The sequence below is a fragment of the Diabrotica virgifera genome, chromosome 8 (genome assembly GCF_917563875.1).
Source record: "Diabrotica virgifera virgifera chromosome 8, PGI_DIABVI_V3a".
NCBI classification, from domain to species: domain Eukaryota; kingdom Metazoa; phylum Arthropoda; class Insecta; order Coleoptera; family Chrysomelidae; genus Diabrotica; species Diabrotica virgifera.
Window position 1 is genome coordinate 179956026 of NC_065450.1, and position 22955 is coordinate 179978980.

A 22955-nucleotide genomic window follows, 5' to 3' on the forward strand; every position below is an offset into this window, starting at 1 on the left:
TTTTATATAAATCTTGCTCTGTAGGTTTCTGAGGATCATAAACGGCCGTTGAAGGTAGAACAATACAAGCATATCACATATTTATATTAGTGTAAAGTTGGGATTGAACGAAAGCGGATCGAATAAAATTAAAGTGTGTTCTACAATTGAGGCATTGTTAGGTTTTCGTTTAAAACTATAGACGTATATTATTTTGTTATTTTATAGTGGATGCTCTTTCTGGAGGTAAGTGGAGTATTTTAATATACTTTTTAGATTCTTTTTCCTAACATAAACTTTATTTGCAACATATTTACAAAATGATGGCAAGAATGTTCAATCGTTTTCTGTTTGCCAAGTTTTAAAATGGGGAAAGTAAAAAAGTCAGTTTTGGTCAGCAAAGATTTTTTACTTAATAAATAATTCAATATGTATATAAATATTCCTCAAGAAATCATCTGCAACGAGTTGCAAACTTAGCGGAATTCTTCAGTTTAAAAAACTGTAACATCCTGGAGAATTTCTACATTAAGAGACTTTAATGTTATGGTCATTTAATAAAGTAGGAACAAAATATGAAGCAGCTGACCCATGATGTAATGTGCAACATCTTGACGTCTGGCCCCTCCCATAAAATTTTTTATATGGGCGCCCATGCATAATCTGCTTGCATGGTATACCCTTAACGGCCATTTATGATTCTCAAAAACCTACAGAGCAAGGTTGATATCAAATTTCTGGGGGTATACCTATAAACTTAAATGTTTACATTTTGGCCAGGTTTTCGGCGAAATTCACCACTGTGCGACGTAAGAGAACAGAATTCCATTAGAATACTGATCTTATAAGAAACTTCAGCGGGTCTTTGGGTATTGACTAAAAGCCAACCGCTTCGGCAAGTTCAAGCTAGAGTATTGATCTAGAAAGAGCTTCCCAACCGGGTCTTGGAGTATGGATCTAAGGCCAAACCGTCCCGCCGGCGACCAAGTATTGATTAGTCGCTTTCCCGTTCCTCACCGGATCGAGTAGTTATCGATTCGGTCACTTCTAACCCAAAATTCTTCTTTTTATTACGCCGTCTCCTTTCGAAGTTTGGCGATCCAAATGGAAACTGTGGCTTTGGAAACTGCTGCACGAAAAATTTATGCGGATGAGCGGTCAAACAATCTTCTCAGGTCCTTCAGCCACGAGTTCTGGCGTCTTCCTACTGATCTTTTGCCCTGTACTTTACCTTCCAATACGATTTGAAGTAGCTCATATCTTTCCCCTCTCAACACATGGCCCAAGTATTGTTTTTCATTCTTGGATTATTCTTAGTAATTCTTTTTGTTTGTTCATGCGTCCAAGTACCTCATTGTTAGAAACTTTTTGTACCCATGGAATTCTCAGCATCCGTCTGTATATATACATCTCAAAGGCGTATATTCTCTTTTCTGTTTCAGAGTCCATTGTCCAACTTTCACAGCCATATAGCAAGACAGAAAACACATAACATCTGATCATTCGAATTCTGAGCTTCAGACTAAGGTCTGATCTAGTAAAAAATGTTTTCCACCTACCTCTACCGAAAGTATACTTTTCCGGACCTGATTGTAGGGAGCAAAGTTGTACTTTTCCTCCCTAGGGAGGAAAATATTTTTCCTCCCTAGGGAGGAAAAGTAAAAGTGACGTCATAATATTTCATTCATGAAATATAACTTACTGACGCCCTGTATAATATCTATTTTCTATTACGGAGTATCTATACATTTTAACGTTTATTTATAAAACATCCTATATTTTGCAGAATGGTAAAAAACAGTAAATTGTTATTTTGATTTAACAATGTTTACATTAATAATTTGACTTATATTTGACAGCTGACAGTTATATTGTACCTACTTGTTGTTTTAGTTCTAATAAATTTTGTTGGTTAGTTACATAAATAAATTAAGTAAAAATGACAAAATTACTTGTTATTTGAGGAAGGTGGAAAAACCATATGTATAACATGGGAGTAAAGTGCCTTTTCCTCCCTTGAATGATTACTGCCCTCCGCTACGCGTCGGGCAGTAAACTTCATTCTCGGGAGGAAAAGTTACACTTTCCTCCCTTGTTATACAAATAGCTATTTCATGTTCATGAGTGACTTCCCAGAATTCAGAATAACTAGTGATTATTCTTTCTCCAAACTGTTGTCAGATGTAGAGGATCATCATCATCATCATAAATCACTCATGATTTGTCCATTGTTGAACATAGGCCTCCTTCAGATATTTCTATTGTCTTCTGTTTTGCGCCTTAGCTATCTAATTACTCACAATTCTTTTGAGGTGGTCGGTCCATTGCATTGAAGATCTTCCCAGGCTTCGCCTGTCTACCCGTGGTCTCCATTCAAGCAACGTTTTGTCATGGAGAGCAGTGTTTCTCAACCTTGTTCTTATCAGGGACCGGTAAAACTTAGGATAATTTTTAGCAACATCGACACTGCCCCTGCAGGTCTAGCTGTAAAGCTAATGTGACGTCTGGCCGACTGGTCAGAGAAACGAGCGAAAAACCGTTACGTTAGCCGGTAGAATTACCCGCTGTAGTTGAAACTAGTATTTACCGCTGGATGTCACTGTATCCGAGCGCAAAATTCGCGTGGGGTTTGCAAGCTACATATTTTCTGCGGACCGGCAACATTTTTCCACGGACCGGCGGTTGAGAAACACTGATGTAGAGGATACAACCGGAACAATCACAATTATTTTTATTTATAATTTATTTTATAATAAATAATAAAGTAGAATACTTACCTTGTAATAAAGGGGACTGCAGGAGTAATATAATCTGTGGCATAATAGTAGTTCTTACATTTTGTAATGAGTTTGGATGGTAGACAGTAATCAACTGCAAAACAACGAGTGTTTTCTGAGTAACTTGTAGATCAGATTCATCAATCAATTGTGGTATTTCTGATACAATAGGTTTTAATAAGTCTTCGTTTAAGTCCTTATGGTAATTATTCATAACAGAATCGATTAATTGTAGTGTAGACAGTCTTAGAACTCTATGGCTCTTCCTCAAATACGTTGCTAGGATAGACATTACTTCTGACAATATGGGCAGCTTAATACCTAAAAGAATGTTTCTGAATACATAAATTATTACACCTTGCTTTAGATCGGTAAAAATACCCGCCAAAACAATTCCAACGAGAAACAGTCAACTATATAAGAATGGGGTCATGGGAAGAACAGCCTTTTCATATATTCTTCAAATACATTTGTGCAGGGGAAGATTACAGCAATTCCAAGAAGATTCAATTCTTTCCAGCTATATCATAGCTGTATAAAAGTCAAATTTCTCCCAAACAGTTCGGATTTATAAATGCTGTTGGTACGAGAGGCTTTGTTCTCTCAGCACAAGTCTTATTCCAGAGACGTAAATCGCGACGTATACGCATGTCTGGTTAATTACGAGAAAGCGTTTGATGGACGTCACGCCAATATGATGCAAATACTAACAGAAGCAGGAATTAACAATTAAAATCTGAAAATAAGTAGAAACCTTTACTGGCATAAGACTGGAATCAGACTTCAACTCTCATAGTTGAAGGAGAACACAAAATATGTGAAAATCATGCCTGGTGTGAGTCAAGGCTGTATTTTGTCTCCTCGAATCTTCAATCTATACTCTGAAAGAATATTTATCGAAACTTTGCACGCAACTGAAAAAATCATTCTACTAAACGGGTACTGGCTAAACAACATCAGATATGCAGGTAACACTACAGTATTTGTGGACAACCTAGAAGACATATAAGTCCTTATGAACAAAATCACATATCACAGTCAACAATATGGACTCAATATAAACGTAAAGAAGGCAAAGCTCATGATAATAACCAAGAAAAAGATAACAAAACGTCAATTATACGTCAAGCAAACCTCAGTCGAAAGAGTGCCTATAACTACCTCGGCATCATAATAAATGATGAATGGACCAAAAACCAGGAGATAAGAGCGCGCATCGGAAAAGCTAGATCTATTCATCCAGAAAAATAGATAAAACTATTTATTTTTTTCTAAGTTGTCAATTTAGAAAATATCACCAACAGTAGTGGGAGCACGCAAAATAGAATTCTATTTTAGTGATGTCACGTTGCATAGCAACCGTCGATTGAAATTGTGAAATTCGTTTTGTGACGTCAGCAAAATAGAATTCTATTTTGCGTACTCCCACTACAGAGATGAATTACTAAGGGTAGTAGAAGACTTCTATACAGAACTATACAATAGCCAACAAAACTACGATAAGCGACTAGAAGATTCAGGAAAAAGATTAGTCAACCAAGAATCAGAATTGATGCCTGATATATTAACAGACGAAATAAGAAACGCATTGAGGAAAATGAAAAGAAATAAAGCTTCGGGAGAAGACAATATCGTTATAGAAGCCGTAAAGATTGGAGGAGACAGACTTTTAATAAACATAAAGGTATTGTTCAATTTATGTCTGCACCAAAGTGAAACACCTACAAGATGGCACATGCACTTACCATCTTATTACACAAAAAGGGCGATCCAACAGACCTCGAGAATTACCGACCCATAAGCCAATTACCACCTCTACAAATTAACTGAAAACAAAATTAGATTTTTACCAACCTAGAGAACAGGCAGGCTTTAGGAAAAACTTTGGCATTAACGACCACCTCCATTGCATAAAAGGGTTTATATAACAATCCATCGAATACAACCGACCATTGCTCCTGGCTTTCGTAGACGTTCACGAAGCATTTGACACGATAGAAATTAACAGCATAATGAGAGCGTTGGAGGAAAGTCGTATAGATTATTGGTACTCCAAACTGATAGCGAACATATACAATAATGCAACCATGACCGTCCGACTACACAAAGATAGCAAATCCATAAAAATCAAAAGAGGAATCAGACAGGGATACACGCTATCTCCCAAACTCTTTACGGCAGTACTTGAACATGCTTTCAAACAACTGGAGTGGAACGCCAAAGGAATAAATGTCGACGGCGAAAGGCTCTCCCACCTACGATTCGCAGACGACATAGTTCTTATAACAGACAAGAGTACTTACTGAGCTAGACGCCGCCTGTAAGAAAGGTTTAAACATAAATTTTGGAAAGACAAGATACATGATGAACCTGGTACCAAGCGAAAATCCAAAAGTCGACTTCAACGAAATAGCATTGGTCCATAAATATAAATACTTCTTCTTCTTCTTCCTCTTTATAAGCAATTCTGCTTGTTCATTGGCGGATTGATACCTCTATGGAAGGTTGTCACTACATCTTTTGCGCGGTCGGCCGATACTTCTTCTGCCGATTGGTGATTTATCTCGTGCTATTTTGACCACACGTGTCTCCCCCATTCTGGTTATGTGGTTGTTCCATTCTTTTTTTCTATTTAGTGTCCATTCGTTTATACAGTGTACGTTACATTGTCTTCTAATATCTTCGCTCCTCTTTCGCTCTCTCAGTGTATTTCCTGTAATTCTTCTCAGTACTCTCATCTCTGCCGTTTCCAATAGTTTTTGTGTTGTGGCTGTATCGGGTCTTGTTTCTGATGCATATGTCATTATTGGTCTTACACTGGCTTTATAAATTCTTGACTTCATCTCAGTGTTAATATGTCAGTTTCGCCATATAGTGTTATTAAGGCATCCTGCCAATCTATTTGCTTTTTGTACTTGATTTCTCACTTCTTTGTCTAGGTCTCCGTAACTTGACAATGTAATTCCAAGGTATTTTACTTCAATTACTTGTTCAATACTTAGACCATCAATTTCTATTTTGCATCTGATTGGTTCTTTACTGATTACTATTGTTTTGGTTTTCTGAGATGAAATTGTCATATTGAATTCTTTTGCTCTTATGTTAAATCTGTGGACTAATCTTTGCAGACTATCTTCATCTTGGGCTATCAATATTGCGTCGTCTGCGTAACAGAGTATTTTTAATACTTTGTTTCCCATTCTATAACCTCTTCCTTTGTTGACGTTTTTAATGATTTCATCCATGATTAAATTGAAAAGCATAGGACTCAATGAGTCTCCCTGTCTTATTCCGCTGCCTATATCTATAGGTTCTGTAAGTTGTCCATCTATTCTGACTTCCATTTTGTTATTTTGGAAGATATTCTCAATAGTTTTTATGATTTCTAGAGGGACTTCTCTATTATACAGAAGATGGATTACATCTTTGAGTCTTACTCTGTCAAATGCTTTCTTTAAGTCATCAGACATAGAAATGCTGGTCTATTATACTCTAGTGATTTCTCAGTAATTTGCTTTATGACGAATATTGCATCTGTACACGATCTTCCAGTACGAAACCCCTGTTGTTCATCCGCTAAACTTATCCTCTGATTCATTACGTCTTGTAAGATTTTAGTTGTAAGTTTTAGGGTAGTATTTAACAAGTTGATACCTCTGTAGTTTTCTGGCTGCTTTTTATCTCCTTTTTTGAATAGTAGAATTAATTCGCTCGTTCTCCACTCTTCCGGTATTTTATTGTGTTTTATGATTTTGTTAATTAATTAATGTTGTTAATTGTTCTGTCATTACTGCTCCACAATATTTCAGTAATTCGTTTGGTATTCCATCCTTACCTGCAGATTTTCTGTTCTTGAGCTTTTCGAGTGTTTTTCGTACTTCCTGTGCACTTATATTAACATCTTCATTTGTGGTAATTTCTGGTGTTTCCGGTTTTAGCATCATTTGTTCTTCCTCTGCATAGAGCTTTTTTAGGTAGTCAATCCATGTATCCTTTTCTATGTGTTTTGGTTCTATTAGTTCCTTTACCTCCGTTCTTTGACCTCTTATAAAGCGCCATATTTCCTTTTGGAGACCATAAAAATCATGTTCCATTTCTTTCGAAAAGCGTTCCCAGTGATCATTTTTTATTCTTCTTACTAATGAATGTGTTTCGTTTCTTATAGTCTTATAATTATCGTATGCCTCTTGTGTTTTAGTTGACATGTATTTTAGGTAAGCTTTTTTCTTCTCTTTACATTTTTCCTTCACTTCTGTACAAAACCATGGAGTTCTTCGTCTTGGGAGCGATTTATTTTTATTAATGTTTCTTTCACCAAGAACTTCCTTGGCTGAGGCTAATATTAGACTTAATTTTTGCCCAGCTTTCTTCGACTCCGTCACTTTCTGTGATATACGTGTTGCTGCTTTTTTCCGTTAGTCTTTTTTGGAATAGGTATCTTGTGGAGTCATCCTGTAAGCTTTCGACTTTAATCTTGGTGGTGTATTCTGCTGTTTTGTTATCACATATATGTGTTTTCATTCTGATTTTGCACAATACCAATTTATGATCGCTTCCTATTTCTGCTGATGTTAGCGCTCTTACATCCAAGATTAGAGACGGGTGTAACTCTCTATTTGACAGAATATAGTCTATCATAGATCTTTGTCCTCGAGTGTTTTCAAAAGTGTATTTGTATTGTTCTTGGTAAGGGAAAAATGTATTGTTAATTCGTATTTCATTTATGCTGCAGAGGTCTGTCAGAAGGTCTCCGTTTTCTGTGTCATTGCCAACACGGGCATTAAAGTCACCCATAATGATTATATATATAAATACTTAGGGCATGAAATCCAAATTACCAGGGGCAATCAAACTACCGAACTACAAAGAAGAACCACCTTAGCATGGGCCGCTTATGGAGCCCTATCAGACATCTTCAAGAGCAACATGCCAAATTTTCTGAAAAAGAAGACCTTCGACCAATGTGTGCTTCCAGTCATGACTTAAGGAGGCTGCGCACTGAATCCGCTCGGACTGGTCGGCTCGGCTAAGAGCAATCGGCAGATTTTACTATAGATGGAAAAATGAGCCACCGTGCACCGCTTAAGAACGTTCGACTCGGAACGGCCAGATCGTCTCGGCTTCGGCGGAGAATGATAGCAGAGGCAAAAACCGCCGAACGTTCCGATGCCGTTGTGTGTGTGTGTGTGTGTGTGAAAAAATGGCTTGGATGCGGGTCCGTTAGCCACAGATTTTTATTTTATTTTTACCTCAATTTATTAGTTTTGTTATGTTCCCACCTATCTGACTCACATGACTATATTTGTTTCTTTCAGGTAGTTTATGAGTAATTTAAATATTTCCATTTTATGACAACTTAGTAGACATTCTATACTAATTGGAAAATGAACTTGTGTTTGTCGTAAATTGTAATACAATTGATTTATATATCTCTCGTTAATTTTGCATTCAAAGAAAATATGGTTCAAATCTCTAATCGAAACATTATCACAAAAACAGACTGATGAATTAACTATTCCTAATTTGTGCAGATGTGCCTCATATTTTCCGTGTCGAGTTTTTAATCTGACGATAGTAGAAATATCTTGCTTTGGCAGGTTATACTTAAATATGTATTCAGGTGGCGGAGGAAGTTCTTGATGTAAAGAAAAATATAAATTTTTTGATATGCTTGAAATATTTTTCCATTGTTTTTTCCATATTTTATTTATTCTATCTTTGACGTCATTTATTGCATCTGTCGATAAGATCTGAGTTAGGATCTCACCATTTTTTATTGCATCTTTGGCCAACTCATCCACTTTCTCATTACCCAGTATACCGGCATGCCCTTTTGCCCATATAAATACTACTTCCACTTTAGACAAATTATTTTTTATATTACATAAAATTTTTGATTTGTATGAATTAAAATCAGTGTTTTGAATTGCATATATTGCAGATCTGGAGTCTGTTATTATCACAGCTTTTTTAATATTATTCTCTTTGATCCATTCTAGAGCTTTTTCGATGGCTATAATCTCAGCTGTAAAAATACTACTAATACTAGATAATTTATAATTATTATGTTGATGGGTATTTTGCACATACATAGCACATCCTACTCCTGTTTGATTTTTAGAACCATCTGTGTAAATTACTGTATAATCCACAAAGTCGCTCAGTATAGATTTTACTAAAATATTATTTAAATGATTTGATTCTGTATATTTAGGAATTATGATTCTTGGTTTTTTTATCAAAGTTTTATACGGAAATTTATAAATTGGTAATAATTTACTGTTGTGTAAATCTGTATAATTCCTGGTTTCAATGAATGCATCTGTTAGTGGTGGTGAATTTTTTATTCTCCAATATTTGCTAGTTAAGTTTTCCATGTTTAATAAAGCCAGACTTGTTAAAAGGTCTGACTCAGTGTTTCTTAGCTTTATGCAGTATTTTTGAGCTAAAAATTGTCTACGTAAATTTAATGGGATTTCATTACACTCTGCTAGCATAACGTTTGTTGGAGTGGATACCATTGCACTTAAACATATTCTCAAGCATCTGTATTGTATCCGATCTAATATTTTTAAATTCGTATTGCTTGCTGATCCATATATCCAACACCCATAGTCCACGACTGACCGAATACAAGCATTGTAGAACAATAAAGCTGTTTTGGGGTCTGCACCCCATTTTCTGTTGGTAATACACCTTAGTATATTTTTTTTTCACACTTACCTTTGATGTATTGAATATGTTTAGTCCACAGAAGTTTATTATCTAGTACTATCCCTAGATATTTATACTGATTCACCACTGGTATAGTACGCCCACTCGAGGTTACGTTTCCCGGTGCGCGCAACCTATGCCTGGTGAAAAACATAATATTGGATTTTTCTGTGGACATTGTCATATTATTTTCATTTGTCCATTGTATAATAATTTCAATTATATGCCTCAATGACCGTAGACAGTCGTCGTAAGTTTTTTGGGTGGAGTATATACAGATATCATCTGCATATTGTAAACATTTAATGTTTTCGTCAAACAAACTATGAATACTAGCAGAATATAAGTTGAATAATGTTGGACTTAATACTGAACCCTGTGGCAGACCTTGATTTACAACTCTTGGTCCGTGTAGTATATTTCTATGATCTTTTATCCATATTGTTCTATTAGTATATAGATTTAATATATTATTACAGATTTCATTATTGAAACCAAGTGAACACATTTTATATTTTTGTATGTTAAGATCTACTGAATCATAAGCTCCTTTTATATCCAGAAACAAACAAACTAGGTACTCATTTTTAGACAACGCAATTTGTATATCTGTAACTAGCTTCGTTACTACATCCAATGATCCAAGGCCTCGGCGAAATCCATATTGTGTACTAGGTAAAATACAATTTGATTCTAAAAACCATTCTAGTCGAGCTTTGATTAATCTTTCGAAGGTTTTACTTATACACGACATTAAAGAAATTTACTTATACACGACATTCCGATGCCGTTGTGTATTTTAGTATAGGCTGGGAGTGTGCTGTGATTTTTAGCAGTATTTTATGCATTGAAAGGTACACGTCTGATTTTTAATAAACGCACTATGACTGACGAACTTCTTATAGAAAGTGTGCGAGAATATATGTAATTTGTAATATTATTGTTAATGAGGAATTAATGAGAAATTAATTGTTAACGAGGAAGTTTTCTTGTGGAGACGGACATTAACAACTAAAAAACAAAGTTTTAAAATGAAATAAGTCCCAAATACTTATCAAGAACTGATAGAATAAAGTTTGAACTTGAATTTAGGTACTTCGTAATTTCAAAAATGATATTTTTTACTTATAGTTTTGAGCCTTGCAAATCGTCATCTTTCGTTCTTTTTTCAATTTTAAATTATTTATAACTCGAAAACGATCAACTCTGAATAAAAATTACAAAAGACCTTTTTTCTTTAGAATGATCCAAACAGTATCTGGTCGGGTCGAAATTTTTGTTCAAATTTATAAAAAGTCATTTTTTAATTATTAATTAATTACTTAAACGCTTTAATTAATTATAGTTAGATCAACATTAGATCGGGCACCCCTTGTTTTTTGTAATTGTTAACATGCTAATGGTAGGGGAGCCCAAGCGGGGATTTTTGCAGTTACTCGAGCGCGTTAGATTATTACATGGGGAGAAACCTTGTACACTGAAAATGTACCTCTACCATATATTGGCTCCTAATGCAGGGGAGTTCGTTAAGGGGGGGGGCGGAAAAAAATCTATCCTTAGAAAAACTCGAAATCGTCAGATTAAGATAAGGTAAGTCAAGTACATGCAAAACAGTGTATATTTCAAAAATCTGACGATTTGAGGAAATTAAGGAAATCGGTGAGTCCCAAAGTTTCACAAGAAAAAAGCGAATATTTCGAGAAATGAATCGAAAAATCGAAAAATTAAAAAATACGAATGGCACCAAACACGATCCACCACGGAAAACATAAAGTGGGGAGGGGGCTTACTTTAAAATCTTAAATGAGAGCCCCCATTTTTTATTGCAGATTTGTATTCCTTACGTAAAAATAAGGAACTTTTGGTCGAGACATTTTTTCGAATTATGGATAGATATATAATCTAAAAAAAAAACGATTGTTGGAAATGGAAAATTAAATTAAAAATGGAAAGTCCCTACTAAAATGGAAAACTTTACTTAACTTTTCTTGGTTTTAGCATCTACTCTTCACAACCCAATAGATCCCCATAACGTTCGAGTGACTGCACATTTAGCATACTTTCTTCCCCTACCATAAATTATATATCCAATAATTTTTAGAGTGACCGCTAGCCTTTCTTCATGAGATATTGATTTTCGGAAGTTTGTGCCTGCTTTCTAAGGGGTCATAGCTCAACGAGTTCATAAAATTTAACATTAGACATTCGAAAAACTTTTCGTCATCTTCGAGTAGGTCGGCAGACAAATGATGAAACTCTCCATAAGTTTCTCGCTTTAAATTAATGTTACGAATCCAATATCTTGGTTTTTGTTTTTTTATATTTCATTGCATGCTAAGGCAATCATAACATCTTTTTCAGAATCTGATGAACTAGAACTCATGAAGTCTATATTACACTGTTGCTGACACGAAACTGCCGATGCCGAGGACGCAGAGGTGACCGAGTCAGTGCGCGGGTACACTCTGCCGATCGTACCGTTCCGAGCCGATTCAGTGCGCGGCCTCCTTTACAGAGAGCGAAACACTATCGTTAACCCAGGCCACAGCAACCAAACTTAAGAGTGGCCCAAAGAAGAATGGAACGGTCACTACTTGGACTGACTAAGAAACAGGGTTGAAAACGAGGAAATCAAAAGAAGGACAGGCGTCACAGATGTCATAGAGAGAATAGCATGGCTGAAGTGGAATTGAGCGGGGCATGTGCCAGAATGAAGGACGGGAGGTGGACCCAAAAAATTACCGTGTGGAGACCACGAGCAGACAGAAGAAGTAGAGGTAGACCACCTACACGATGGACAGATGACGTCAAAACGGTTGCTGGCAATTAGAAATTATAGAAAGAATTAGAGAAAGAAATTAGGGGAAGCCTATGTTCAACTTTGGATGCAAAAAGCTGGATGATAAAGTTGTCAACTCTCAAGTAGGGTCGTGTTGCTCTCTCGATCGACTATATACTAGCATTTTAGTCTTTTTATGTTTATTAACAGACTATTTGTTTACCATGTGATTACAGTTCCATACATGTGTTCTCGCCTTTTACTTTGGTTCTGCTCATGATATTAATATAAAAATGATATAAAAAAAGATAAAAAAGATCAAGGCAGGTTTTGTTTATATTTGATTCAGAGTTGGACCACCATCTCCATATAGCTATTTCAGCATCCTTATGCCTCGAGTATATAAAAAAAAATCATATAATCAAACTTACCTAATGGTGAACTCGCAATTTGGGTCAGAACTTTGATAGTCGTCAGTCTTGTAGTCTCATTTTTCAATCGGTTAAGAAACAGAGGCAGACAATCGGGTAGTTCAGCTCTTAAATGATCTCCAAAGTTACAAATGACTTGTCCCATCGTGTATATTGCTTTTTCTTTGACTTCTTGATCAACGTCGGTAGCTTTCAAATGAACGTACGTACAAACGTAAATATCTTTGGTGTAAGGCCTAAAGTCAAATCCCGAAATTGCGTCCATCGGTCGAATTACTTTTACAAATTCTTGCAACACATTTAAAGCTTGAGCAGTAATCTTGTAGAAACTATCATTCACAGCGTTTATCACGGTGGGTAAAAAGATACTAATATATGGATAAAAAGCCTGAGGCGGATGCGTTGTTATCAAACGGTAGACAAACGACAATACATCTAACTTTACGCTAGCACTATTTTCTTTAAATGAAAAAAGTATGCCGGGGATCAAGTCTCCAATACAATTACTCAATGCTCCTGGAAGTACTATACATAACTCTTTTAACAAGTGGAAGCAATCTTGCCTAGTTTTAAGACTTTTTGTTCGCAACTGAGCCTGTACGGCTTTAACTAGTGGTTCGATTTGTTGCTGTAGAAGGGATATGGAGGATTCCTCGTCATCGTCTGTAAGCATGGCATTGTGATTTACATGAGTTTCGCCTCTTGTTTCTTTAAGAAGCGATATATAGGCATGGAATATATCAGATCTTACGTTTTCTTCTCTCTCTATAAATAATACAAATATATTAACATCTTGAAATCATAATAAAAAAATACAAGGTACTGTTACAAAACTGTCTTTTTTATGATCTTTTAGGTACTAATGTTTAGTTTTAGTTGACTTTATTTATTTTCAATAACTTACTTCTAAACAAATGAAAGACACTGAATTTATATCTTTTATTTTACAAACTACGATATCTAATTTATTTATTACACTAAATCTAATACTTTATCTACATAATTACAAATTCAAAAATACCGCGCCCGATATATATCAAAGTACACCGACGTATTCAAATTCACAACTAAACTCTAATTCCAAAAATGTCTATTTATATAGTTATGTACAATTATTAGTCTACTGATTTCCAGAAACATCGAAAGGTATTATCGAAGCGAAGATCGGTGGGATATATGCAATTTATCAATGAAACTCGATATTTTTAAGATATTCCAGAAGCCGCTACAGATAAAATGTTTTAACAACCCATTAATCATTCCGAATTAGTGGATGGATATTAGTACAGTTAAAATAATTAAGACAATAATGATTTAATGAGTGAAATTTCAAGTTTTTTCTACTTTAATGACAAAAAAAGCAAGCTCATTAGCAGAACCCAATTAAAAATTATTTTGCACATCATATTTGAAACATTATTTGGTTGAAAAATCTCATTTTTTTTGGCAAAAAAATATATTAATTTGTCTGGACTAAATTAATTACAGTGCTGTTTATCTTAAGAGAGATATGTTACTATCAACATTAACAGAGTGTTGCCAAACTGAATTTTGTTATTTTGAGTGTACATTTTCCCCGCGATCTCCGAGGGTACAATAAATATTATTTACAGAGCAATAAAAAAAAGTTTATCGATGGCTTTCTAGATACGCCGATTGTAAACAAGTTTCTCTCGCCCACAGAAAGGGTCTCAGACAGTTCGCCGCCAGAAGCTTCCGGAATTGACAGGGCCGGCCTGGGACCGTGACAGTACTATACCCTGTTTTTAAACTAGCAGGAGTAAACTCAAAAGATAGATCCACACCCAATAATGTCACAAGAAAAATCACCAGATTCATCTTCTTTTTTAGTTGATAATGTCGGCATTCGACAGTATAATATTAACCGCTGAGAGCGTTAACTATGCTTATAGGGACGATGCGCGGGACGATCTTATGTGTATGCTTTATGTGTAATTTACAAAAACGAGAAATTATTTAAAAATTTTACTATCACTGCGTGATTTTAAGGCTGATAGCGGAAGTGTGACGTCACGACTGTCATACTGTTATTATCACTTTGGTTGAAAATGGTTGAAAAGCCAGGGTTTGTCCAATCTCCAGCCTTTTTAATTCCTATAAAGTTGAAATTCTGCTTCCTCTTCTGCTTTTCTGCTTAAGTGTAGTGGTTTTTAAGATAATACCACCATAATTCGGTCTTAAATTTCTATGAAATATAGTTATTTAGTAATATTCTCCAAGCAAAGGTTAGGAACTTTTGTGAACCATTGTAATTTGTATAATAAAAATGGTAATGTGCTTTGCCCCGGATTGTAAACACTATGTAAAAGAGGGATTTGTAGATTCTTTGCGTTTTCAAAAGATATTGTTGAAAAGAAAAGGTGGATTTCATTATTACGGTAAGAAAATATAGTGATATACGTGTACTTCTGTCTCCGAACAACTTAAATCCTTTTATTTCTTTGCTCTAACCTATTTTTGGATATAGGAAAACGAAAGAAAACCCTTTAAATCGTGTAGAGTTATAAAATGTTTACCTTATTGTGTTAAAATTAGTAATGTTTTAAAATATTCCTGGATTTAACGTTGTTCTGAAGCTATTTTCTTGTGGCATTTTTATAATCAATTACTTTTAATGGGAAATAAGCCACAATTTTACCAAAAAAATTATTTTATTAACGTTTCGACGCTCAAGTCGGGTGTCGTTGTCAAAATATATGAAAGGGTGTCACAACAAGACTCCGCACGACATGTGAGGATCCATCCTCCGGACAAAAGCAACCCACGTGGCGTGGGGAGTCCTATGATGCCTGATGTTAAATCCAGGAGTATTTTAAACATCATTTTAATTTTAATACAATGATGTAACCGCGTAGAATGCACCATTTAAAAGAAAATTTTCTTATATTTTTTTTCTAAAGTCATCTGTTGCCTCAAAAAATAAAATAATGTCTTTTACTAAAATTTACATTTGGCAACCCGGCAGTTTTATTTATTTTGACATAGCGAAGATATTTAAAATTGTAAACAGAGTCATATTTATAATAATTACCTGTAACCCGAGAATACATTGTATTGTTGTGGTATTGTCATGATTTCGATCGCAAGTATCATGTTAATTACGTACCTATAGTGTATAATTAGTGCAAGATTTAGGTACACCAAGGCGATTTACCTCGAAGTTTAAGGATTTGTAGATGGTTTCAAAATAAAATGTGTAAAGTGTTTTTCACTATTTTCCGGGGCACCCTGTATAAGATTTAAAAGGTTTTCACCCATATATCTTAGTGGCTCAAACATTTCTTTAACCTATAAAAACCACTGATGAGGGAATCGTTATTCCGAAAACGTTGTGTGATTTAATCTCATTGTGGATTCGACGAGTATATACAAATATTAATATTTGTGTTAATAATAATTAATAAGAAAATTAATAGAAGAACATATGAAATCACGTCTTCACTTACCCTTAAATCTGGAAATTAGAATTGGTGACAAAGATTTGTAGAATTCGTTAATCAATTCGCGTCTGGTTGTAATAATTGCTTCTAAACATTTTGCAGCCGATTTTCTCACTTTCCAGCTCATATCGTCATCGTCACTGTACTCATCTTCATTTTCGTCGCTGCAATTGTCCTCAGGTGCGTTTTCATCGATGTAGTTGGGATCATACACAAGATATTTCAATGACACGTCTATAACCTGCAATACACACTTTATTTCATTCAGATGAACAAGATTTTTTCTAAAAATGAACTATTAGCCAAATAACCAACCTTAGGACAATTTTGGTTAATAAATGTAGAAAAAGACATTAACGAAAATATCAGTAATGTAAAAGGTCAAACAATATAACTGGCATAGATGAAGAGTTAAATTGTGTAAATACGACGACAAAAGCAGTAAGCAAAAAATATCGGGAAAATTACTCAGGAAGTTTTTGGGGTCGCTGACGACGAATATGACATCGGAAGTGATCTCCAGAGTACCTGCTGCCCAGGGTACCTTCTGTTTATCTCGTGATTAATGATTTTTGATCAACTTTTTAATAAATTTGCCAAAATCTCCAAAAGATGAGGTAAACAGTAGGTATAGTCTGTTCCCTAAACTCAGACGCAACTTTCTACATATTTTAGTTGGTAATTTTGCCAATTTTAGTAAAATTGGCAAAACATAATTACTAAATAGTTAATAATCACTAAATAGTTAGTAATTTTGCCAATTTTTGTAAAATTGGCAAAAAACAAAAAAATTACTGACTAAAATATCTAGCCAGTTGCGTCTGAGTTTAGCGAACCGACTATACCCTGGGCACCAGGTACTCCAGAGATTACTTCCGATGTCATATTCGTCGTCAGAGACCCCAAAAACCCCCAGTAATAAATTTTGACTCATTTTTCAATGACTTTGCCGAAAACTCCAGAAAACGAGGTAAACAGTAGGTACCCTGGGTACCAGGTATTCCGTAGATTACTTCCGATGTCATATTCGTGATCAGCGACTCAAAAACACCCGAGTAATGATTTTTTACTAATTTTTTAATGAATTTTTTGACGAAAACTCCACAAGACGAGGAAAACAGTAGGTACCCTGGGCACCAGGTACTCCGGAGATCACTTACGACATCATATTCGTTTTCAGCGACCCCAAAAAACTCCCGAATAGCAAAATTGAACTCATTTCCGCCGATAATTGATGAGTTCTGACTTTTTTTATTGTCTGTTTGAGATGCACTTTAGGAATGCATTTTTTGTATGCAGTTTTTCAATATTATCTCATGACTAGGGGTCACAAAGTTTTCTGGCGCATTCACGAATCGAATGCAAAAAAGAATTATTGATGCGTCTTATTAAGATATTAACGTCTTGTCGTTTTTTTTCGTTGGTAAGGCCGATTTTAATGCTTTATTGATTCGCCTAAACCTCGTAGTACACATTTCTTGTTTTAAATTGTTATAGGTTATAAGGACTAGTGTGAAAAGTCTTACCATGTGGATATTCTTTGCCATTTCTTTGGGACATGTGGTAATAAAGTTTCCGAGTGCTTGTAAACAACACTCTAGAAGTTCATCGTCTTCAGTATCACAGTATTCCAGGGTTAGCAGTAGGAATTTATCAATGTGTTCTCCAAATTTAGGTCCAGATTGACGGCTACGATAAAAAATAATTAATATAAGAAAAGCAAAATTTACTTTTAATTATTGTTTAAATTTTTAGAAAAGCGATCGAAAATATCTACCAGAACAACACCATTAAAGTGAAAGTAGAAGATGAACCACATGACTCAATTGAAGCTGGCAATGGGATAAGACAGGGGAATTCCCTGAGTCATCTATTGTTCAATCTGATCATGCATGAAATAATAAAAAAGTAAGAATTAAAAAAGGATACCAAATGTGAGAAAAACAACTTAAAATAATCTGCTATTAGTTCAGAGAAATAAGGAAACAAAATATCCTGTTGGTGACACAAACCCCTCCAGGCGGAAACCAAATTTTTTGAATAGTATGGACATCTATAATAATAACCTATATGTTTCCTGCAGCCGATTTTGATGATATACATAGTTATAAACAAATGAAAATCAAAAAACAGTAAATTTTCGCTTTTTTTGTCTATTACCAAAAAGTTAAGCACTTTAAACAAATGTAAGAGTAAGAAACTCATAAATCGTATAAAAAACTTCAATATGGAGTTCGCGGAATATGTCTATCCTTATTATTGGTTGCTTAGAAAATTGCAAAATAGATCATAAATTTTGAGTTTTTATAAATATTCATAACTTATGTAAGAATTAACTTAGAACTTTCTATTACACGGAATGATGAGACTTCCGGTGCTTAAATCATACCCTAAATTTCAAAGCAATTGGTTAAGTAGTTTAAAAGTTATTTAATTTGTTTATCCCAAATTAATTTTTTTTGCAACACTACAAGTCAGAAAATGGTGAAGTTACGGTAATACTTTGGATAGTTTATGAAAGAAGAAGATTTACACTATTAATTTAATTAAAAACAAATCACAAAAAATAATTCTAAATATTGCAAAATTATTTTGCAAGAACATGTGAGTTAAAAAAAGGGGGGCTAACTTCGTCCCTAATTTTCCTAGAACAATTGTTTTTCTTTCTAAATGTGTGTAAAAATTCAGTCTTTCTAAATATGAAAAAATAATTTTTCTACGGGTAACGGTTAAAAAGTTATTCTAATTGTTTATAAGTAAGCAAAAAATCGACATGTTTTTGCAAAATAATTTTACGCTGTTTAAAATTACTTTTTGTCATTTTTTTTAATTAAGTTAATAGTACAAAAAATGTTCTTCTTTCATAAACTGTCCGAAGTATTACTGTAACCTCATAATTTTCTGACTTATAGTGTTGCAAAAAAAATGAATTTGGGATAAACAAATTAAATAACTTTTAAACTATTTCTGTACCATCTGTGAATAAGTCGATAACTCAAAAATGCAAACTTTTCGGTATGGCCATTTTAAACATTTTATTAGTTTTGAAGAATAAAAAATTTAATATTTGACTTATCCAATTATTCACGGTCTGTACCATCTGTGAATAAGTCGACAACTCAAAAATGCAAACTTTTCGGTATGGCCATTTTAAACATTTTATTAGTTTTGAAGAATAAAAAATTTAATATTTGACTTATCCAATTATTCACGGTCTGTACCATCTGTGAATAAGTCGACAACTCAAAAATGCAAACTTTTCGGTATGGCCATTTTAAACATTTTATTAGTTTTGAAGAATAAAAAATTTAATATTTGACTTATCCAATTATTCACGGTCTGTACCATCTGTGAATAAGTCGACAACTCAAAAATGCAAACTTTTCGGTATGGCCATTTTAAACATTTTATTAGTTTTGAAGAATAAAAAATTTAATATTTGACTTATCCAATTATTCACGGTCTGTACCATCTGTGAATAAGTCGACAACTCAAAAATGCAAACTTTTCGGTATGGCCATTTTAAACATTTTATTAGTTTTGAAGAATAAAAAATTTAATATTTGACTTATCCAATTATTCACGGTCTGTACCATCTGTGAATAAGTCGACAACTCAAAAATGCAAACTTTTCGGTATGGCCATTTTAAACATTTTATTAGTTTTGAAGAATAAAAAATTTAATATTTGACTTATCCAATTATTCACGGTCTGTACCATCTGTGAATAAGTCGACAACTCAAAAATGCAAACTTTTCGGTATGGCCATTTTAAACATTTTATTAGTTTTGAAGAATAAAAAATTTAATATTTGACTTATCCAATTATTCACGGTCTGTACCATCTGTGAATAAGTCGACAACTCAAAAATGCAAACTTTTCGGTATGGCCATTTTAAACATTTTATTAGTTTTGAAGAATAAAAAATTTAATATTTGACTTATCCAATTATTCACGGTCTGTACCATCTGTGAATAAGTCGACAACTCAAAAATGCAAACTTTTCGGTATGGCCATTTTAAACATTTTATTAGTTTTGAAGAATAAAAAATTTAATATTTGACTTATCCAATTATTCACGGTCTGTACCATCTGTGAATAAGTCGACAACTCAAAAATGCAAACTTTTCGGTATGGCCATTTTAAACATTTTATTAGTTTTGAAGAATAAAAAATTTAATATTTGACTTATCCAATTATTCACGGTCTGTACCATCTGTGAATAAGTCGACAACTCAAAAATGCAAACTTTTCGGTATGGCCATTTTAAACATTTTATTAGTTTTGAAGAATAAAAAATTTAATATTTGACTTATCCAATTATTCACGGTCTGTACCATCTGTGAATAAGTCGACAACTCAAAAATGCAAACTTTTCGGTATGGCCATTTTAAACATTTTATTAGTTTTGAAGAATAAAAAATTTAAGATTTGACTTATCCACTTATTCACGGATGGTACAGATTTGACCAATTGCTTTGAAATTTAAAATATAATTTAAGCACAAGAAGTCTCAGCATTCCGTGTAATAAGAAGGTTCTAACTTAATTTTTACATAAGTTATGAACATGTATAAAATCTCAAAATTTATGACTTATTTTGCAATTTTCCAAGCTACAAATAAGGATAGACATATTCAGCGAACGCCATATTGAAGTTTTTTTATATGATTTATGACATTCTTATTCTCAAATTTGTTTAGAATTCTTCACTTTTTAGTAATAGACGAAAAACGCGAAAATTTACCGTTTTTTGATCTTCATTTGTTTATAACTATGTATATCATCAAAATCGGCTGCAGGAAACATATACATAGGTTATTAATATAGATGTCCATACTACTCAAAAAATTTGGTTTCGGCCTGGAGGGTGATGTGTCACGAGAAAAATCTTATTTCTCTGGACTATATGCAGACGATGCAATACTAATTTCTCAAAGTAAAGATGATTTACAACGTATGCTGCATCAATTTAATATAACCGGCAGAAAATTTAACATGTTAATTTCCCCAAACAAGACAAAATGCACGTGACATTATGACAGGAAATCCAATAAGATGCAAATTAGAACTGGAGGGTCAGATAATAGAACAAGTGATGTAGTTTAAATATCTAGGCATCACACTACCTAGCTACGAAAAACTCGAAACAGAAGTGGAAGATCAAGTGAATAGAACAAACAGAGCCGCAGGCGCAGGTTGCCTGAATAAAAAAATATGAAGAAATAAAAGTATTGGAAAAGAAATGAAGGCAGAATTTACAAAACAGTCATCAGACCAATAATAACACGCAGCAGAAACACCACCTGACATAGGGAGGACAAAAGAATGCTAAAAACAGCAGAAACGAAAACCCTTCCAAAAATCGATGGTAAGACATTATGGACCAGAGCCAGAGGTACAGGTATACGACGGAGATGAAAGATGGACAACGTCAGGGGCTGGGTAAAGAAACAGAAGAGTAGAATGGAACGACCACATAAGCTAAATGGCAACAAATAGAGTAGTAAGAACGGCGAGAGATGGTGGAGGTCCATGAAAACGATCGAACGACAACTTACTGGAAGCACATTGAAAAAACAGACATATATCATGTGTACACAAAAAGGAGAAGAAGACTACAAAAGCAGCAAATAGAATTATAGACCTGGATCCCGCGTATTAAAAAAAATAGATAATAGCTAAACGGTGTCTAGTCCGACAAACTTTGATGTACTGGAACACTGGAACAGGGGAAGTTTTAATTGTGGAACAGTTTAAAAATTTGGAACGTCAGATTACGAAAACCTCCCATGTATTTTGTCGGAGAGGACATCCAATTGATTTGTTACCCTTTCATTAAACTCTCATGCAAAAATCAGACTGCTATCACTAACCAACATGATTTCTGTCATTTGACAGGTTCTTCGTGTTCCACTCATTAAAATGCCCAGTTGGTGATAAACACCAGTCTGATTTTTTGCATGAGGGTTTAATGAAATGGTAACAAATCAATTGGAAGTTCTGTCCGACAAAACACATGGAACGTTTTTGTAATCTGGCGTTCCAAATTTTTAAACTGTTCCACAATTAAAACTTGTTCCCCTGTTCCAGTGTTCCCGTACATTAAAGTTTGTCCGACTAGACACCGTTAAGCTATTAACTAATTTTCAGCTTGCTATTAATCAACTTTTTTTTGGTAAGCTGGATCCAGGTCTATTACTATCCATCCAAAGAGTAACATTGATAAAAACAGAAATTCTAGAAAAATGGAAATTTATCAAAGAAGGAAAAAGGATCATATTTGAGTACTGTGTAGATATTCTGGAAAAGAACAGAATGCTAAAGGCTAAATAGTAAAAACAGAGAAGAAATGCTAAAGCTCACAAAAAAAATTTATAGGTAACTATTTAAAAAAAACAAAGACACCTACGTAGAAAATAGAAAACATATCGACGCGCGACGGTTGAAAGGCAAAAGGTTGTAACCTACAAATAAACTTTTTCAGGAAGTAGAAAAAACGTTCCGTTTAAGTAATATGATGAGGAATTAACCTAATAATGTTTTTCATTAATTTATAGATCAATAATTAATTGATATGATTAATTTTATAGATCAATTATTGATCTATACATTAATGAAAAAAAATATTAGGTTAATTCCTCATCATATTACTTAAATGGAACGTTTTTCTACTTCCTGAACAAAGTTGATTTATTAACCTTTCAACCATCGAATAAATGTCAAAACCCTAGCTTACATCGAAATAGAGGAAATTGATTATGCACTCTACGATAAAGCTGATGGGGATGATGAAGTTTTACCTAAAATTTTAA

The 22955-nt window shown here is 34.1% G+C and overlaps 1 protein-coding gene across 2 annotated transcripts in view; it reads right to left on the bottom strand.

Annotated features, from left to right (window-relative positions):
• Positions 1 to 22955, bottom strand: part of LOC114329868 (cullin-associated NEDD8-dissociated protein 1) — an 85241-nt gene that overhangs the window by 56466 nt on the left and 5820 nt on the right. For both annotated transcript variants that reach the window (XM_028279126.2, XM_028279127.2), the window contains exons 5-8: positions 17668 to 17830; positions 16148 to 16382; positions 12681 to 13445; positions 2757 to 3077 (exon numbers count right to left, since the gene is read on the bottom strand). In XM_028279126.2, coding sequence (XP_028134927.2) covers positions 2757 to 3077; positions 12681 to 13445; positions 16148 to 16382; positions 17668 to 17830 — 1484 coding nt within the window. The remainder of the gene's footprint in view (positions 1 to 2756; positions 3078 to 12680; positions 13446 to 16147; positions 16383 to 17667; positions 17831 to 22955) is intronic.